This window comes from Artemia franciscana, chromosome 9 (genome assembly GCF_032884065.1).
Source record: "Artemia franciscana chromosome 9, ASM3288406v1, whole genome shotgun sequence".
Taxonomy (NCBI): Eukaryota; Metazoa; Arthropoda; class Branchiopoda; order Anostraca; family Artemiidae; genus Artemia; species Artemia franciscana.
This window is the reverse complement of record NC_088871.1, coordinates 5,230,700-5,249,508: the sequence shown is the minus strand read 5'-3', so window position 1 is coordinate 5,249,508 and position 18,809 is coordinate 5,230,700. Positions and strand designations below refer to the sequence as shown.

Sequence of the window (18,809 nt, the reverse complement as noted above, 5' to 3'; positions counted from 1 at the left end):
GGTCTTCATCCATCTTATATAAATAAAATCGCTCAAGACTAATACCAAAACATTAAGATTAACTTCTAACAAAACTTGAAATGACGTTCAACTGTTTTAATTATAGCCAATATTTACTTTGCAGCCAATATTTGAACTTTTACAGCCAATTACAGCAATTATAACCAATATTTAATCAGCAGCCATTTACAGCAATTAAAGCCAATATTTAATTAACAGCCAATATTTGAACTTTTGAACGACTTATCTTTGGGAAAGTGACTTCTTAGTTAATGTACTAAATATAATAACATTATATGAAATATATAAATGTCTCTAATAATACTTTTGTAACTTTGGCCACCAAGGTTTGAAATTGGATCACCACACCAAAGCGAACATTTGGCTTTTTTGAGAGATTAGCTAAGTCTAGGCTATTGAAAAGTATAAAAGATAGGTGTGAAAAGATTCTTGATCCGAGCCGGGCGGAGCAGGGCAATATAAAATTTTTCCAGTTACACAGTCCTTTCGTATGTACCAAGTTGCACGGGGATGATCAGGTAGCCCACGGGCGTTCATAAAACCAGGCATGACTGAAAAATTATAATGAAAGTTTGAATTAAACCACATCTGACAAGAAATTTCTTGCAAACAAAAACAAACATTAAACCAGACATTCGAATGTGAAATGATGTAACCATTGGGGATATAAACTAAATGCACACCTGCAACAAAGGGGGTGAGACAAAACCCCTGAGATTGGTAAAGTGGAGGAGGAGCGTTCAGTGTTATGTTGGCCTCAGGCAAATAATTACTCAGGCAAAGAAATTACTTCGTATATGAAAGAGGCTGCTTCCTCATCAACGCCCCGCTCTTTACGCTAAAGTTTGACTCTTTCTCTCAATTCTTCTTTTTAAAACAGTAAAAAACTTTAGCGTAAAGAGCGGGGCGTTGATGAGGAAGCAGCCTCTTTCATATACAAAGTAATTTCTGTGCGTTTTAAGTTTTAATGTCGCTCCTTACTTTCAGTTAAAAAAAACTCGTTTTTTTTATTTAATTTCTGAACGTTTTTGAATCAATGCATGTTTTGATTTTGGCTCTCCGCAGAGGAATAATCAAAACGAAATTTTGCATATTTTTTTTTTTGGGGGGGGGGCTAAATGGCTTTCTCATAATTTTGATCGAATGATTTTGAGAAAAAAAGAGCGGGGGCGAAGCCTAGTTGCCCTCCGATTTTTTGGTTAATTAAAAAGGCAACTAGAACTTTTAATTTTTTACGAATCTTTTTATTGGTAAAAGATTTACGTAACTTATAAATTATCTTACGTAAAGAACTTTTGTATTCTCATGTTTTTATTACATATATGAGGGGATTCGCCCCATCGTCAGTACCTCGCTGTTTACACTAAAGCTTAAATTTTATCCCAATTCATTAAGAATGACCCCTGAATCACAAAAGCTGTAGAATAAATAGTTGAAATTACTAAAAATACTTCAGCGTAAAGAGCTAGGTATCATAAGGAGGTGAGCCCCATATATGGGTAATAATTTCTGTTTGTTTTAAGTTTTATTGCTGTTCCTTACTTCCAGGTGAAAAAGCTTTTTCACATTTATTTTTTTATTTTTTTTTTAAATAATGCTAGTAAATCCTGCTCTCCCTTCATGGAAGTTTTCTTCTCCCATGACATATTCTCGATGGAAAGTTCCCCCAGCATATCCCCCTCTCCTCAACCCCTCCCCCCAACCAAAAAAAATCCTCCTGAAAACGCCTGTATACTTCCCAATAACCATTACTATATGTAAGCACAGGTCAAAGTTTGTAACTTGTTGCCCCTCCCACGGGGACTGTGGGGGAGTAAGTCGTCCCCAAAGACATAGTTATAAGGTTTTTCGACTACGTTGAATAAAATGGCTATCTCAGAATTTTGATCCGTTGACTTTGGGAAAATAATTAGCGTGGGAGGGGGCCTAGGTGCCCTCTAATTTTTTTGGTCACTTAAAAAGGGCACTAGAACTTTTTATTTCCGTTAGAATGAGCCCTCTTGCAACATTCTAGGACAACTGGGTCGATACGATCACCCCTGGGGAAAAAAAACAAAAAAAAACAAATAAACACGCATCCGTGATCTGCCTTCTGGCAAAAAATGCAAAATTCCATATTTTTGTATATAGGAGCTCGAAACTTCTACAATAGGGTTCTCTGATACGCTGAATCTGATGGTGTGAATTTCGTTAAGATTCTATGACTTTTAGGGGGTGTTTCCCCCTATTTTCTAAAATAACGCAAATTTTCTCAGGCTCGTAACTTTTGATGGGTAAGACTAAACTTGATGAAACTTATATATTTAAAACCAGTATTAAAATGCGATTCTTTTGATGTAGCTATTGGTATCAAAATTTCATTTTTTAGAGTTTTGGTTACTATTGAACCGGGTCGCTCCTTACTACAGTTCGTTACCACGAACTGTTTGATTCACCACTATGGTCCTCATCTTTGGAATATACAGCCGGAGAGTGTGATAAACGCTCATAAACTCATTGCGTTCAAGTCATGCGCAAGGAAGTTCTTTTTATCCAGGATCTTCCTACTTAAAGTCCTTCTAAGAGTCCTTCCTACTAAATTTTAGCATTACGGGAATTTTCGATTACTGCTTTAAAATGGAATCCGAATCCGGCTTAGCTATTAATCAGCTGTAACGGTACCACGCCTTAAAATCTGAAAATATAGAGATAAATAATACTGAAGTTTAGTGACTGCACACTTCAAACTTTTACAGAGAACACCAGAAAAATGCAGTTCTTGGTAAGATTAAATAAAAAAGATTTTTTAACTGAAAATAAAGAGCAACATTAAAATTTAAAACGACGAGAAATAACTCCGTATATTAAAGGGACTGTTCCCTCCTCAACACCCCGCTCTTTACGCTAATATTTGACTCTTTCTCTCAACTCTACTTTTTAAAACAGTAAAAAACTTTGGCATAAAGAGCGGGGCGTTGAGGAGGGAACAGTCCCTTTCATATACGGAGTAATTTCTGCTCATTTTAAGTTTTAATGTCACTCCTTACTTTCAGTTGAAAAACTTATTTTCTTATTTAATTTCTGACCGTTATATAATTAATGCATGTTTTGATTTTGGCTCACCGCACATGAATAATTAAAACAAAATTTCCATATTATTTTTTTTTTTGCTAAATAGTTCTCTAATAGTTTTGATCGGACAATTTTGAGAGAAAAAAGAGCTGGGAGAAGGCCTAGTTGCCCTTCAATTTTTTGGTTACTTAAAAAGGCAAAAAGAAATTTTAATTTATTACGAAAGTTTTATTAATACAAAATATACGTAACTTACGAATTAACTTACGTAGGGAACTTCTATATTCGTATGTTTTCATTGCGTATATGAAGGGGTTTGCCCTCTCCTCAATATCTCGCTCTTTACACTAAAGCATAAATTTTGTCCCAATTCCTTAAGAATGACCCCTGAATCACTTTTCTAATCTGTCTGTCTATCTGCGTGTCTTTCTAATGGCCATAGAAAAAATACTTGAAATTACTAAAAATATTTTAGCGAAAAGAACGAGGCATTAGAAGGAGGTGAGCCCCTCATATGCGTAATAATTTCTGTTCATTTTAAGTTTTAATGCTATTCCTTACTTTCAGTTGAAAAGACGTTTTCATATATATATTCTTTCGTTGTTTCTTTTTAAATAGTGCTAGAAAATTCTTTGTCCCCTTTATGGAAATTCTCTTCCCCCATGACAAATTCCTCCATGGAAAGATCCTCCCACGTATCCACCTGCCACCCTAAAATCCCCCGAAAACGTCTGTAAACTTCCAAATAACCATTACTATATATAAACACTGGTCAAAGTTTGTAACTTGCAGCCCCTTCCACGGGGACTCTGGGGAAGTGAGTCGTCCCCAAAGACATAGTTACATAGTTATTAGGCTGAATAAAATAGCTCTCTCAGGATTTCAATCTCGTGAATTTGGGAAAAAATGAGTGTGAGAGGGGGCCCAGGTTCCCTCCAACTTTTTGGTCACTTAAAAAGGGAAGTAAAACTTTTAATTTCTGTTAAAACACGACATTTTAGGACCACTGGGTCGATACGATCACCCCTGGAAAAAAAAAGGAGCTTAAAACTTCTACAGTAGGGTTCTCTGATATGCTGAATTTGATGGTGAGATTTTCGTTAAGATTCTATGACTCTTAGGAATGTTAACCCCTATTTTCTAAAATAAGGCAAATTTTCTCAGGCTCGTAACTTTTGATGGGTAAGACTGAACTTGATGAAACTTATATTTTTGAAATCAGCACTAAAATGCGATTCTTTTGATCTAACTAATGGTACAAAAGTTTTTTGTTAGAGTTTCGGTTACTATTGATCTGGGTTGCTCCTTACCACAGTTCGTTACCACAACTGTTTGAAACTGGGTTTACGTTCGTGCTGTCAAAACACCATAAATAGGGGATGGTAGTTGAAGTGGTAAATGGGAAATTGGTAATTAGCACAGCAACTACCTTGTTCGTGGACCGACTTATTGCACAAAAACTATTTGGCGCAGGAACTTTTATTTCATTCAGGGCTAAATCTATTGCTGTCAAATAAGTTTTTATTGTAATACTTGCAGCAACAGGGATGTTCCTCAAACTTTTACCTTTGTATAAATCTTTAGACAGATTATATGTCTGATAAAAGTTCTTTCTTTTGGCACATATCCACCTAATCTCTTTCTTTCTTTCTTTTTCATTGTATTTTTGTGATTTCGGTATAATTCTTTCTTGTAGATTCTGTAGAGACACCTTGTGGAATTTTAAAAGTTCTTGGGATCTACTATTAAGAACCCTTTAAAGACAGGTGTTCTCTGCTACAGGCTCATACGGGTTTTGATTCTTCCTACAGAGCTTGGAAATTAATTCCGTTTCTCCGCTAAAGAACCGTGTAAGAAAGTATTTGTTTTTTTCTTGATAGTCCAAACTGAAACACTTGGCGATTGTTATATTAAAATTCTCATGGCATTTTATTATTTAATTCTATCCTGTATTTAATTTAATCATTTATTTTAAATTTAAATTTAGTTATATTCCTCTTAATGCTATGGACATTTCTGAATCTGTTTGTTTTTAGAACCGGTCAGAATTGTACCCTTTTTAATTCGTTGGTGTTAAGAACTTAGTCTTTGGACCCCTTGGTTCAAAATGAGCTTGACTGAAATGAATATCTAGAATCCAAATGATTGCTCTTATTGGCTTTTTACCAAATTTAAAAGTAGCAAAGCTAGGGCGATAAAACTTGCACCAACTGTTATATATCCTAGACTAGGGCTTACGAAGGTTTTTCTTAATACCTTGACACCTTCAATTACAGGATTTTGAAATGTTTATTACCTCCACATAAAATTAAATGTATCTCCCTCCCCGGTTGAAAATGAGTTTGATGGAAAGGAATGCTTAGAATAGGAGTGGATACCCTTAACGTCTTTTTACCAAATTAGAAAGTAGCTGAGCTAACAGAAAAAAACTTCAAGAAATGCATAAAAACCCTTGAATAAGGCTAAGGAAGGTATTTCTAAGCGCCTAACATGACCTCTTGAATTACAGAATTTAACTATGTTCACCCGCACAAAAAAAACTATTCCTTTGGTCCCCTGATTGAAATGAATGTTATAAAAGGAAGCTGATTATCCTTAGTGGCTTACTGCTAAGTCGGAAAGCTGCTCAGATTTGGGAATAAACTCAGAAATAAATTTACAACCGGGACTAGGGTTTATGGAGGCATGACATAAGATAATATTTTTCCTTTTCTTCTTCTGTCTTCCTTTTTTTTATGTGTTTGTTTTGTATACCTCCCCATTTGGTGCAATCACAGATAGGTTTGACCAGAGAGAAAACTGACAGCTTGTTGGTAAAAAATAAGTTTCGAAACAAAAAATTTTTGTTTGTTTTCTTTGCTTCAGATTTGGTAAGAAATCCATCAGAATTCGTTTTTTGTCTGCAAACTCGAAATTTGACAAAACAGGCAAATACAACATTAAAACAGAGGTAAAAGCAAAACAGGTAAATACAACAAAGGGAAAAAAAAACAGAGTTACATTGCATCCTATTCTGATATATGTTGAAATAGTAATGTGATTGCCCGTTTTGTTTATGGCAAAAAATCTTCCGTCTAACCCACATCCTTCAGCTGGCTATTGCATTTTTAGGGACAAAGAAGAAACTGTCAACAACAAAACTTTATTTTTTTTATTACAACAATTTTTTATATATCATTATTAATTAATAATGTTATTGTTTGAAAATTATTTCAGAATAATATTTTTTAATAAATTATTTCAGAATAAATTAGGAGGCTGTATGAATAGTTTCGAATATTTTAAAATCCATTTGGTGTCATGCAATCTTCACACCATAGCCTTGCCCTTATTCTGGGTGAGTTCTGCTCTTTGTTGAATTTCGGGTATAGCTTAGACTAAAGGAATAGAGCCAGACTCAAAACCTCTGAACAATAGAAGAACTTGAGAAGACACCATCTAGTTTACTGCAAGAAACCCTGGCAAAAAACAGAAAAAAAATGCAACCATGACGATCTATTCGAGAAAAAATTTCATTTCGGTAGATATGATAGGAACTTCAGGCCTTGGGTCCAAGGGCTTTAGACAGGTTTACACTGAGAGAGTAAATCCATCAAGATTACATTCCTTTCAGGGTTCTCTTACTCTTTTATTTATTTTATTAGTTTTCTTAACATTTTTTTAAAATCAGCACAGCAAGCACATACTTGGTGTGTCTATATTGTTTTTAATTTACCGCTTTTTTAAGATTTTTAATTACTATTGACGAGGGTCACTCAATACAATTGACACGCTCGTTATTACTAACTGCTAGATACAAGCTATAATAATTACCAAAAAATAAAATGCTGATATGTAAATTAAATTTAATATTGAAATGGAAATAAATTTAAAAGTCACCTGAAAGTGCTTAGTTTTCTCAGGGGTCGACGATACAAACACTTTTTTCGTAGATATTAAGGAGTTAATTGTCGAGATTTTTCCCACATTTGGGTACCCAACTAATCCAATAACCGTTTCTTTCTTTTCCTTTGGTCCAGTATATACATCCGTAAATTTCTTTACTAATTCTTCCTTGGTCAAAACCCTACAGTCATTTACAACCCCTGTTTTGGATGACGTCACTAGGTAACTGTTTTCAGGCATAGTTTGAGTTTTCAGTTCTAAGGTTTCCAGCTTTTCAGATAATTCTTTTTCTTCATCCGCATCGTCAGACACAACACCACTCTCTTCACTTATTTTCCTCGGCTTCTTCTCGTTTGCGGCGGAGTAGAATACAACTAAAATACTAGCGTCAGCAAAATATTGTGCCCAAATTCGTCTCTGTTTTTCAGTTAGGAAATCGGATTTATTTAATAAGAGCATAGATTTTTCATACTGAGAAACGTCTTTGATATAGTTTTCTAAGTCTTCACAACGAAATAGAAGGAGGTTAGGTGCGTCGAGGATCTGAACAATGACGTCACTGCAAACAATAGATAAATATAAATTATACAAATCAAAAGTAATCATTTCATGTGATATGAAGAAACAGATTTGAATTAATTTGGTTCATTTTCAGCTGAGGATTGGAGAAGTATTTTATTCGAATAATGAGTTTTAGATATAGTCACTGTTACGCCTATGAGTCGTACCTGGCATTTTCAAACTTTGGGAATAATTGCTAGACGCATTATCTGATGACATGTCAATCCTTCTAATCCGAATTTTCCTGTCGATACTCTAATTGACTCATTCATAATAAGATTTTACTAGAAATGATATTTAGCTACCTTTAATTTCAGCCAACATTTTCTTAAAATCTTTCAGCCAATCAGAAAGTTCTATGAAAAATCTGATTGGCCCAAACCTAGCTAGATTTCGGTATAAGTAAAATCCCATTGTGAACGATTTTTGGGAATTACAGCGGACATGGATAAACCTCACAATGCGATCAAGATGTAACAGCTACGATATACTGCATTTCTTGGAGGCTTATCAATTTGCTTTACTTGGTGTATTTAAGATAAGGTTTTACATTTGGACTTTAATAGGGATCTATATCTCTCAGTTTTTCTTATTTCCCTTTTTTCACCTTATCCTAATTATATATATTCCATTCCATGGACAAGATATGCATCTTAGGTGGATTGTTTATTATATGTCTTTTTGATGTCTTGTGGAAGATTTCAATTTGTAAATGACGGTGACATTGAAGAAGAAGCAGATAAATCCTTTAAGAAACTATATTAACGTAAACATAAATAGACTCAGATCGTATTCAATCCAGTCGAGAAGAACTAAAAATAGATCATTTGCGGATTCCGATCAGTAATTGGAATTAATGATGATCTCTAAGCATAAGCAAAGGAATTACTTAACATTCTAATCAAAATTAAATTTAATAACTTAACACTAATATTATTTTTAAAATATTACAAGTAAACATTTGTTTTTTTTGTTACAACATAACTTTAATTTTTTTTTATGCTGTGACACTTCTTTGAATTAACATTTTAATTTTCATAACTGAACGATGGAAGGGGGAGGGGGTAAGTGAATCAAGGACTTCACAAAATTCCTCAAGGCCCAAAATCCTATAAATACAGGTCATAGCGGGTAATTTCAAATCCTTCCAATCGTAACTAGCAATATCCTATCCTAGTTTTGAGAGCAAAGTTTCCATGGGGTCAACAACAATTCCAAATTGAAATACATATGACTCACTAGAATACTGCTCAAAATGAGCAAATATACTAACAAACACATGGCATTCTTATAGATTATGATTCTTTTTCCTATTTATGAATTTTGGCTTTGCCAGCTTAAGAAAGACAGTCTTTGGGTAAGTTTTTCAAATGATGCTCTAGAGCCTGGTAAATTAGGTAATGATTGGTTAAGACTGGAGATTTGGGATTATTTGTCAAACTATTCTGCCTCAAAGGCGCACATTTTCAAGATCTGTAGGGTCTAAAATTCAAAAAGACGTGAGCCTTCAAGAAGAGAATCAAGATTTGATTCACTTGATTCATACTGCTTTCTTTGTTGTGTATGGTCAAAATACTTATATGTGCTTTTGATTTTGAACAGCTAATAAGAATATGAAGAACAAAACATTTATGAACGAAAATTTAAGGTGTTCATTCATGCAAACATATAACTAAGTTATACTAGAGAATAAAAGTTCTATTTACACAAAAGCAAGCGTGCATTTCAGAATCGACTGAGAAACCAAATAAGATAGAAAAGTAAATTTTTATGCAGAACAAATTCAAACTAGATGAAAAAAATTCATATAAAAATTTGTAAAAAAAAATAAACACAAAAAACGAAAATGTGACGTATGATAAAAAAGTGTGAGAATCAGGTACCAAGGCCATGTCCAGGGGGGGTAGGGGGTTCGAATCCTCCAAAATTTGTCCAGTTCATAAAAACGTAACAAAGGTGAGTATAAACACATTTTACACGCGTCTTTAAGTTTTTTGTAACCATCCGCTGAAAAATAATCCTTTTGTACCCCCCCCCCCCAAAAAAAAAGCCGGATACGACCCTGCCAATGACCCATGTATCTTCTTAAGGATTGAAGGCCCAAGGTGTCAGTCTTAGCAACCCTGGAAAGCGACAAAAAAGCCTGCAGCGAAGCCAATTGTTATCCAAGCAATATTATATCAGAAACCATAAAAAATACCACGGTTATTGAATTCTGAGCATCTTTTCAGAAGGTATGATGACCAAGTTCATTACAAATTAAAACTCAAAATAGATTATCAACAAAAACATAAACGAAACCCAACAAAACTTTCAGTGCTGGATTTCAGACACTTAATTCTGCGCATGTCTTAGAAACACCATTTAACTTCTGATATTCCGTGCCGGAGACAGGTATATCCAGTTTTAACGAAATTTACATGATCAGAAAGTGCAAAAAAAATTTTTTTTTCGCTAAATGGAGCATAATTTCCTTTTTGAAGTTCAAGAAAGGGCAGTCCCTAAAAATATTCTGACATGACTGCCAGGAAAGCGTTAAAAATAAGCATAAAAGATTTACCATTTGAGCAATTTGGGAGCTTTTGGAGTTTTCTGTGGTGTGACCTAGTTTGATTAACAAGCTTGAGGACAAAAGCCCAATAAAATTCCATTGTCTTTTCAGGCAAAAATCAAAGTCAAACTACAAATTCTCGACAAAGGCTAGTCCCCTCAGACATTTTGCTAAATGATTTTAGGGAACCGCATCCTTAAGATACGTGTTTTTCCCCATTATGTGAACGCTTACTTTTCAAACTGTATCATATAAACGATTAATATTGTCATATTTTGTACAAACTATACGAAAGCAAGAGATGCTAGAGACCATCCATCGGTCAAACCCCGTAGTGTCACCCAGCCCCACGATGAGAAGGCACAAGGAGGTAAAAGCATTAATGAAGTGTAAGAAAAGATTTAAAAGAAGAACTTAACTAAAAGGAAACTTGGCACCAGGACAGAATCTTTTTTTAGAATATAGTTTTTCGCTTATTATGGACTTGATGAAATTGGTGATCAAAATAATTCCTCGGTGAAAGAGTTCCATCCCCTACTCAGCACCGACACAGTTAGGAATGTCAAATATCATACAATTTGTAAAAATTAATTTCTCAGCCAATTTACTAATTTGTAAAACAAGCAGTTATTCTAAAGGGCCAGGATAAAAAAGGGTAATATCTTAATTTCTGGGATTCTGTCTCACAAAAACAAAAAGTGGATAGACTTGCATATTTACAACCTACGAAAAGCCCTACAAAGCTGATTTGCTTGTATTTAGAAAAATAAAAAAAATTTAACAAATGGCGTTATTCCGGTTGCCGCAACCTATCCCAGTTTCTACCTTTTAGCTCATACTGGCACATGGGAGAAAAATCTCCGAGCATAGTTAGGATGCTCAAAAATCTTAGCCGAAAGTGCATCTTTTTCCTTTTTTAACTCTTTATCCACTTGAGAATCGGTTCAATCGTAAAAATTAGTTCAATACGTAAAATTCTTAACTCAAGTGGTAAAAGTGCAAAGAATACTCTTCGCTTTCGGAAGGTGTATTGAAGCGTCATTTTTATTGGTATTTTAAGGATAAACCAGAAAGCAGATGACCAATGACACTGCACGACTATTTTTCAATACTGCATAGGGAAAAGGGGTTTTCATTTAGGGTTTTGTTGGTAAACCCTAAACAAAAACGTGGCTTAAGTCTACGCTAATTTTTATCTTCAATACATGATTCTTCCAATGCCAAGACTCATAAGATGGGACAACAGCATTCAAAATAAAAATGTTTGAGTTTCCTGTTGGTATTTCATATTTTGATTCTTATTGAAGATGTAATAGAGAGCACCCAATTAATACTTTCAAGACGATCCATTCCGAGTTATAAATACTACGTTAATTTTTTTTTTTTTACTAATATTTACTTGACTTAGCTTGACTTAGCGTTGACTATATTGACAATATTGACAATATTGACTTGACTTAGCCTCACTTGACTTAGCATTTTGCTCTTTCACGGTTGACTAGTGCCTTTATACGACGATTGGGAAAAGCAAATCGAACATACTTTTATAGCGGTAGTTAAATTTAAATACTTTAACACTGTTAAACATTGAAACAACCACCTGTCATCGTTTATTCAGTTAATTAATTAATTCAAATGCCCCCTACCATTCTTGAATACAATTATTTTTTTAAACATATGACATCAACGCACCTTCAATTCTGAATTTACAGCTTGAATTTATAAATTCTATGCCCACTTGAAACTAGCATTTTTTCTATCGTCAAGAGACGAGAAAAAGTTGACACGACATCAACATTGTACAACTTGAACGCCCACCTTGCCAAAACAGGATCAAATATAACGGCAAAATTCCTAGTCGTGTTGACTGAGATGCTGATTCAAATGCAACTATAATAGACTATACTAACAATATAAATAAACATAGATGGCATGCGTGCATAAGAAACTAACGAACACTTGTACTTCTATTTTCAATTAATATTTGTTGTCAAAGCTAATGAATTTAAATTTGATAAAGCTTCTCTAAAAATAAGAAGATATAAAAAAGAAATAAAACAGAAAAAAGGCCTGGAATAGGAGATAGGAATACAGGAAAAATCACTAAACACAATCTTGGAATTTCCCAGACTTTCAATATGACACGTCGAAATATAGTCCAAGGACCACGACTGGCCCTAAGCGATATAGGCGTAGCCGGGGGCTTAAAAATACTATTTAGTTCTTTTTTAATGTTTCAAAAACCAATTAGATATTCACCAGCTCCAATAATCCAGTGTTGATTTAAGGATTGTTAAATTCTCCCAGTTCCCATTCCAGAATCACGCAATATCTGCAACTTTTTACTAGATGGTTAAATTAGAACCATGAAGAGCAAAGAAGCCTCAGTCTCCTCCGTTTTTGCGCAACGACGAAAAAGAAACATGTCACTGAGTGGCATAAGAAGAATTAAATAACAAAGAGTACCTTTTCATGATACAAATGACGAAAGGTAAAACAACGATGAATTATTTTTTAGACAATGATTTTTTTTCCTAAATGAATATTTTGGCTCTACATGTAACAGCCGTCATCACCAAAGCAAATACATAAACAGAAATTAGAATTGAGAATAAAAATCTTGACAAGTAAAACTAAAACCAAAACAGAAAGAGTCCTAACATCATCACCGCAGGAAGTTCAGCCAGGGTACCTGGCTAAGTTTTTTCACCAAATTTCTTTTTCCGTGACACCTCGAAGCTGTCGCCAGAATTCAAAGTTTTTTTTCTACAGAAGATTTCTTTTTTCAAGCAAATAAAAGTTTAAACAGGGATAAGTTCTTTTATAAGACAAAAAAAACAGATACAAAAATCTCTGGATATTTTGGTCCCATACAACAGTGATCGTCATCACCAGATTTACTAAGGTATATATATATATATATATATATATATATATATATATATATATATATATATATATATATATATATATATATATATATATATATATATATATATATATATATATATATATATGTATAAATATATATATATGTATATATATATATATATATATATATATATATATATATATTGATATATATATATATATATATATATATATATATATATATATATATATATATATATATATATATATATATATATATATATATGTATATAAAAATATGTATATAATACAAAAAAAAATCAGGAAACAAACTTAAAAATTACTAGAGCTTTTTGTATCTGTTTGCATTATCTAGTAAAATGACTGTCATAGGAAGTGTGTCAATAGAAAGGCAGTGTGCTCTTCAAAAAAAAAGTTTTTCCAACAAGTTTTGCTTCCTCAAGGATCACAAAACGCACGCTTGATATAAGATAAATCATGCATTAGATTGGAGAAGTTGACTGGCAATGCTGACTAAATCCAAGGAGAAAAAAAATGTATTTTGGACATTCACCGGTTGCCATGAGCCACTTGATGAGTCTTCACAAATTTTTGAATGCCGAAAGGCAGACTAGTCTATACTATTATTGAATGTTTTAATATTTAAAGATTACTTATCTCTTGATTAGGGTTGTCAGACAAGTAAACCTGGAAAATAAAGGATAATTGAAGTCATTTATGACCAAAAATCTAATCTTTTACAAAAATGTAGAACAAATTGTGAAGTTTCAATTGTATCAAACTGTGAAGTGTCAAGACATTCACCAATTTATGGATATTCACGGTAATATATATATATAAATATATATATATATATATATATATATATATATATATATATATATATATATATATATATATATATATATATATATATATATATATATTTATATATATATATATTTTATATTGTTTCAATACCTTCTTCTCACAGCCTTCAATGTTATCATTATTGTTCCTTATACTGACTGTCAGTCTACCGATTCCATAAGATCAACCCATTCCCTTGAATTTAGGACCCCCCTGTTTGGTATCACATGATTTAAATAGTATTTTTTAGACCAAAACTTTTTTCAATGACACGCCAAAGCTGTCGCCAAAACTCCAAGTTTTTCGCATAGGGCGTAAGGACAATCCCATCAATTTCTTGTAACTGGGACAAAGTTTTTCTCCATTCCAAAAAATATTTCGCAATATTTTGTTTTAGATTAAGTTCTGTGAAGCTAGCTAGAATTTCATCTAGTTTTTTCTAGCTAGTTTTTCTTGATCTCCTCCAATCATTTCATAATTATATTAAGTATTTAAGATTAAAATTTGCTCAAAATATTGAGTTGATGTATCGTATGAAGAATATTTTTCCTTTTGCCATTTTAAAAATAATTTACCAGTCTCTAATTGCTTCTTATTTCAATTACTGCTCAGCTGTATATCTTAATACATTTTGGACGCAAATAAAACCCTTACACGTACTACAAAATAGGGCTATAAGAATACTTGGAAATAATTTACTTCGGCCTTTAAAGCTTGAGAATGTTTCCGAAACTAAAACGTTATTACTTTTCTTAAATTTGTCAGATTTAAATGATATACGAGCATTAAAGAATTCTTTATGGTGTTTTCGAATCCAAAATTCTGATAATTATTTTAATGATGAATCTCTGTTATCTTTATTTCCTTGTTTGGATTGTCGGAGGTCTGGGATGTACCGAAATCCTTTTGTAAGCTCTGAAAGGTCAAGGTTTTCACTTAGTTACCAAATACCCTTCATTGCAAGCAATTATAAGCGGAATAAAAAATTACATTTTCCATCCCAAAAATCCTAAAAAATCCTAAATAGACAATGATTTTTTTTCCTAAATGAATATTTTGGCCAGAGCAAACACATAAACAGAAATTAGAATTGAGAATAAAAAACTTGACAAGTAAAACGAAAACCAAAACAGAAAGAGTCCTAACATCATCACCGCAGGAAGTTCAGCCAGGGTACCTGGCTAAGTTTTTTCACCAAATTTCTTTTTCTGTGACACCTCAAAGCTGTCGCCAGAATTCAAAGTTTTTTTTTTCCACAGAAGATTTCTTTTTTCAAGCAAATATAAGTACAAACAGGGATAAGTTCTTTTATAAGACAAAGAAAACAAATACAAAAAGCTCTGGATATTTTGGTCCCATACAACAGTGATCGTCATCACCAGATTTACTAAGGTATATATATATATATATATATATATATATATATATATATATATATATATATATATATATATATATATATATATATATATATATATATATATATATATATATATATATATATATATATATATATAAATATGTATATAATACAAAAAAAAATCAGGATACAAACTAAAAAATTACTAGAGCTTTTTGTATCTGTTTGCATTATCTAGTAAAAGGACTGTCATAGGAAGTGTGTAATTCAAGAGGTCATGTTAGGCGCTTAGAAATACCTTCCTTAGCCATATTCTAGGGTTTTTATGCATTTCCGGAAGTTTTTTTCTGTTAGCTCAGCTACTTTCTAATTTGGTAAAAAGACATTAAGGGTAACCACTCCTATTCTAAGCATTCCTTTCCATCAAACTCATTTTCAACCGGGGAGGGAGATACATTTAATTTTATGTGGAGGTAATAAACATTTCAAAATCCTGAAATTGAAGGTGTCAAGGTATTAAGAAAAACCTTCGTAAACCCTAGTCTAGGATATATAACAGTTGGTGCAAGTTTCATCGCCCTAGCTTTGCTACTTTTAAATTTGGTAAAAAGCCAATAAGAGTAATCATTTGCATTCTAGATATTCATTTCAGTCAAGCTCATTTTCAACCAAGGTGTCCAAAGACTAAGTTCCTAACGCCAACGCATTAAAAAGGATACAACTCTGAGAAGTTCTAAAAACAAACAGATTCAGAAATGTCCATAGCCTTAAGAAGAATATAACTAAATTTAAATTGAAAATAAACGATTAAATTAAATAAAGGATGGAATTAAATAATAAAATGCCATGAGAGTTTTAATATAACAATCGCCAAGTCAGTTTGGACGCTTTCTTACACGGTTCTTTAGCGGAGAAACAGAATTAATTTCCAAGCTCAGTAGGAAGGATCAAAACCCGTATCAGCATGTAGCAGAGAACACCTGTCTTTAAAGGGTTCTTAATAGTATATCCCAAGAACTTTTAAAATTCCACAAGGTGTCTCTACAGAATCTACAAGAAAGAATTATACCGAAATCACAAAAATACAATGAAAAAGAAAGAAAGAAAGAGATTAGGTGGATATGTGCCAAAAGAAAGAACTTTTATCAGACATATAATCTGTCTAAAGATTTATACAAAGGTAAAAGTTTGAGGAACATCCCTGTTGTTGCAAGTAACACAATAAAAACTTATTTGACAGCAATAGATTTAGCCCTGAATGAAATAAAAGTTCCTGCGCCAAATATTTTTTGTGTAATAAGTCGGTCCACGAACAAGGTAGTTGCTGTGCTAATTACAAATTTCCCATTTACCACTTCAACTACCATCCCCTATTTATGGTGTTTTGACAGCATGAACGTAAAACCCAATTTCAAACAGTTGTGGTAACGAACTGTGGTAAGGAGCAACCCGGGTCAATAGTAACCGAAACTCTAACAAAAAACTTTTATACCAATAGTTAGGTCAAAAGAATCGCATTTTAGCGCTGATTTCAAAAATATGAGTTTCATCAAGTTCAGTCTTACCCATCAAAAGTTACGAGCCTGAGAAAATTTTTCTTATTTTTGGAAATAGGGGGAAAACATTCCTGAGAGTCATAGAATCTTAACGAAAATCTAACCATCAACTTCTGCATATCAGAGAACCCTACTGTAGAAGTTTTAAGCTCCTATCTTTTTTTCCAGGGGTGATCGTATCGACCCAGTGGTCCTAAAATGTCGTGATAGGGCTAATTTTAACGGAAATCAAAAGTTCTAGTTCCCTTTTTAAGTGACCAAAAATTGGAGGGAACCTATGCCCCCTCTCACGCTCATTTTTTCCCAAGTCACGTGATTGAAATCCTGAGAAAGCCATTTTATTCAGCCTAATAACTATGTAACTATGTCTTTGGGGACGTTCCCAACGTTCTCACTTCCCCACAGTCCCCGTGTGAGGGGCTGCAAGTTACAAACTTTGACCAGTGTTTATATATAGTAGTGGTTATTTGGAAGTTTACAGACGTTTTCAGGGGGATTTTAGGGTGGCAGGGGGGTACGTGGGAGGATCTTTCTATGGAAGAATTTGTCATGGGGAAGGAGAATTTCCATGAATGGGGCACAGAATTTTCTAGCACTATTTAAAAAGAAACAATGAAAGAATATATATATATATATATATATGAAAACGTCTCTTCAAAAGAAAGTAAGGAATAGCATAAAAACTTAAAATGAACAGAAATTATTACGCATATAAGGGGCTCACCTCCTTCTAATGCCTTGCTCTTTTCGCTAAAGTATTTTTAGTAATTTCAAGTATTTATTCTATGGCCATTGTGATTCAGGGGTCATTCTTAAGGAATTGGGACAAAATTTAAGCTTTTGTGTAAAGAGCGAGGTATTGACAAGGGGGTGAACCCCCTCATATACGTAATGAAAACATACGAATATAGAAGTTCCCTGCGTAAGTTGATTCGTAATTTAAGTATATTTTGTATTAATAAAACTTTCGTAATAAATTAAAATTTCTATTTGCCTTTTTAAGTAACCAAAAAATTGAAGGGCAACTAGGCCTTCTCCCCCGCTCTTTTTTCTCTCAAAATCGTCCGATCAAAACTATTAGAGAACTATTTAGCCGAAAAAAATAATATGCAAATTTTGTTTTAATTATTCATGTGCGGTGAGCCAAAATCAGAACATGCATTAATTATATAACGGTCAGAAATTAAATAAGAAAAAACATGTTTTTCAACTGAAAGTAAGGAGTGACATTAAAACTTAAAACGAGCAGAAATTACTCCGTATATGAAAGGGGCTGTTCCTTCCTCAACGCCCTGCTCTTTATGCTAAAGTTTTTTACTGTTTTAAAAAGTAGAGTTGAGAGAAAGAGTCAAATATTAGCGTAAAGAGCGGGGTGTTGAGGAGGGAATAGTCCCTTTAATATACGGAGTTATTTCTCGTCGTTTTAAGTTTTAATGTTGCTCCTTATTTTCAGTTAAATATTTTTTTATTTATTTATTCTTACCAAGAACTGCATTTTTCTGGTGTTCTCTGTAAAAGTTTGAAGTTTGCAGTCACTAAACTTCAGTATTATTTATCTCTATACTTTCAGATTTTAAGGCGTGGTACCGTTACAGCTAATTACTAGCTAAGCCAGACTCGGATTCCATTTTAAAGCAGTAATCGAAAATTCCCGTAATGCTAAAATTTAGTAGGAAGGACTCAGTAAGTTGAGATCCTGGTTAAAAAGAACTTTCTTGCGCTTGACTTGAAAGCAATGAGTTTAAGAGCGTTTATCACACTCTCCGACTGTATATTCCAAAGATGAGGACCATAGTGGTGAATTGCAAAAAAGACTCAAACGATGGTCATTTGTAACAGCCAAATATATGGCGAATTACAAATGAGGTCAAAATGGAATTTTTTATAATAGCGCGCCACAATGGCGAATTCAAAAGAAGTCAAAATGTTGCTCCTTTTTTGGCTTCAAAAACAAAATGGCTTTTATAATAGCAAAACAAAAAAGAGGCTAAAGTGATGCTCATAAAACAATGAGTCAGATTTTTAATCTTTTTGTTTGACATATTTTTGTTTGATGAAATCAATTCTGTCATTGCTCCTTTTG

The 18,809-nt window shown here is 33.1% G+C and overlaps 1 protein-coding gene across 1 annotated transcript; it reads right to left on the bottom strand.

Moving 5' to 3' along the window:
* Window positions 1-408: 408 nt before the first annotated feature.
* Window positions 409-18,354, bottom strand: LOC136031554 (large subunit GTPase 1 homolog). The gene is made up of 5 exons (XM_065711221.1): window positions 18,330-18,354; window positions 14,070-14,227; window positions 6,952-7,518; window positions 4,639-4,771; window positions 409-572 (listed from the first exon to the last, which is right to left on the bottom strand). Exons 1-5 carry the CDS (start codon window positions 18,352-18,354, stop codon window positions 409-411), a joined length of 1,047 nt encoding a protein of 348 aa, XP_065567293.1.
* Between the last annotated feature and the right edge of the window lie 455 nt (window positions 18,355-18,809).

Excerpts from the sequence above, each read along its gene's own strand:
- LOC136031554 (XM_065711221.1), bottom strand. The coding sequence starts at position 18,354 with ATGGAATCCGAGTCTGGCTTAGCTA. Across the intron at positions 7,519-14,069 it reads TTTGGCGTGTCATTGAAAAA|AGTGACGTCATTGTTCAGAT; the intron begins AGTTTTGGTCTA and ends TCTATTGTTTGC. Across the intron at positions 573-4,638 it reads GTCTAAAGATTTATACAAAG|TCATGCCTGGTTTTATGAAC; the intron begins GTAAAAGTTTGA and ends ATAATTTTTCAG.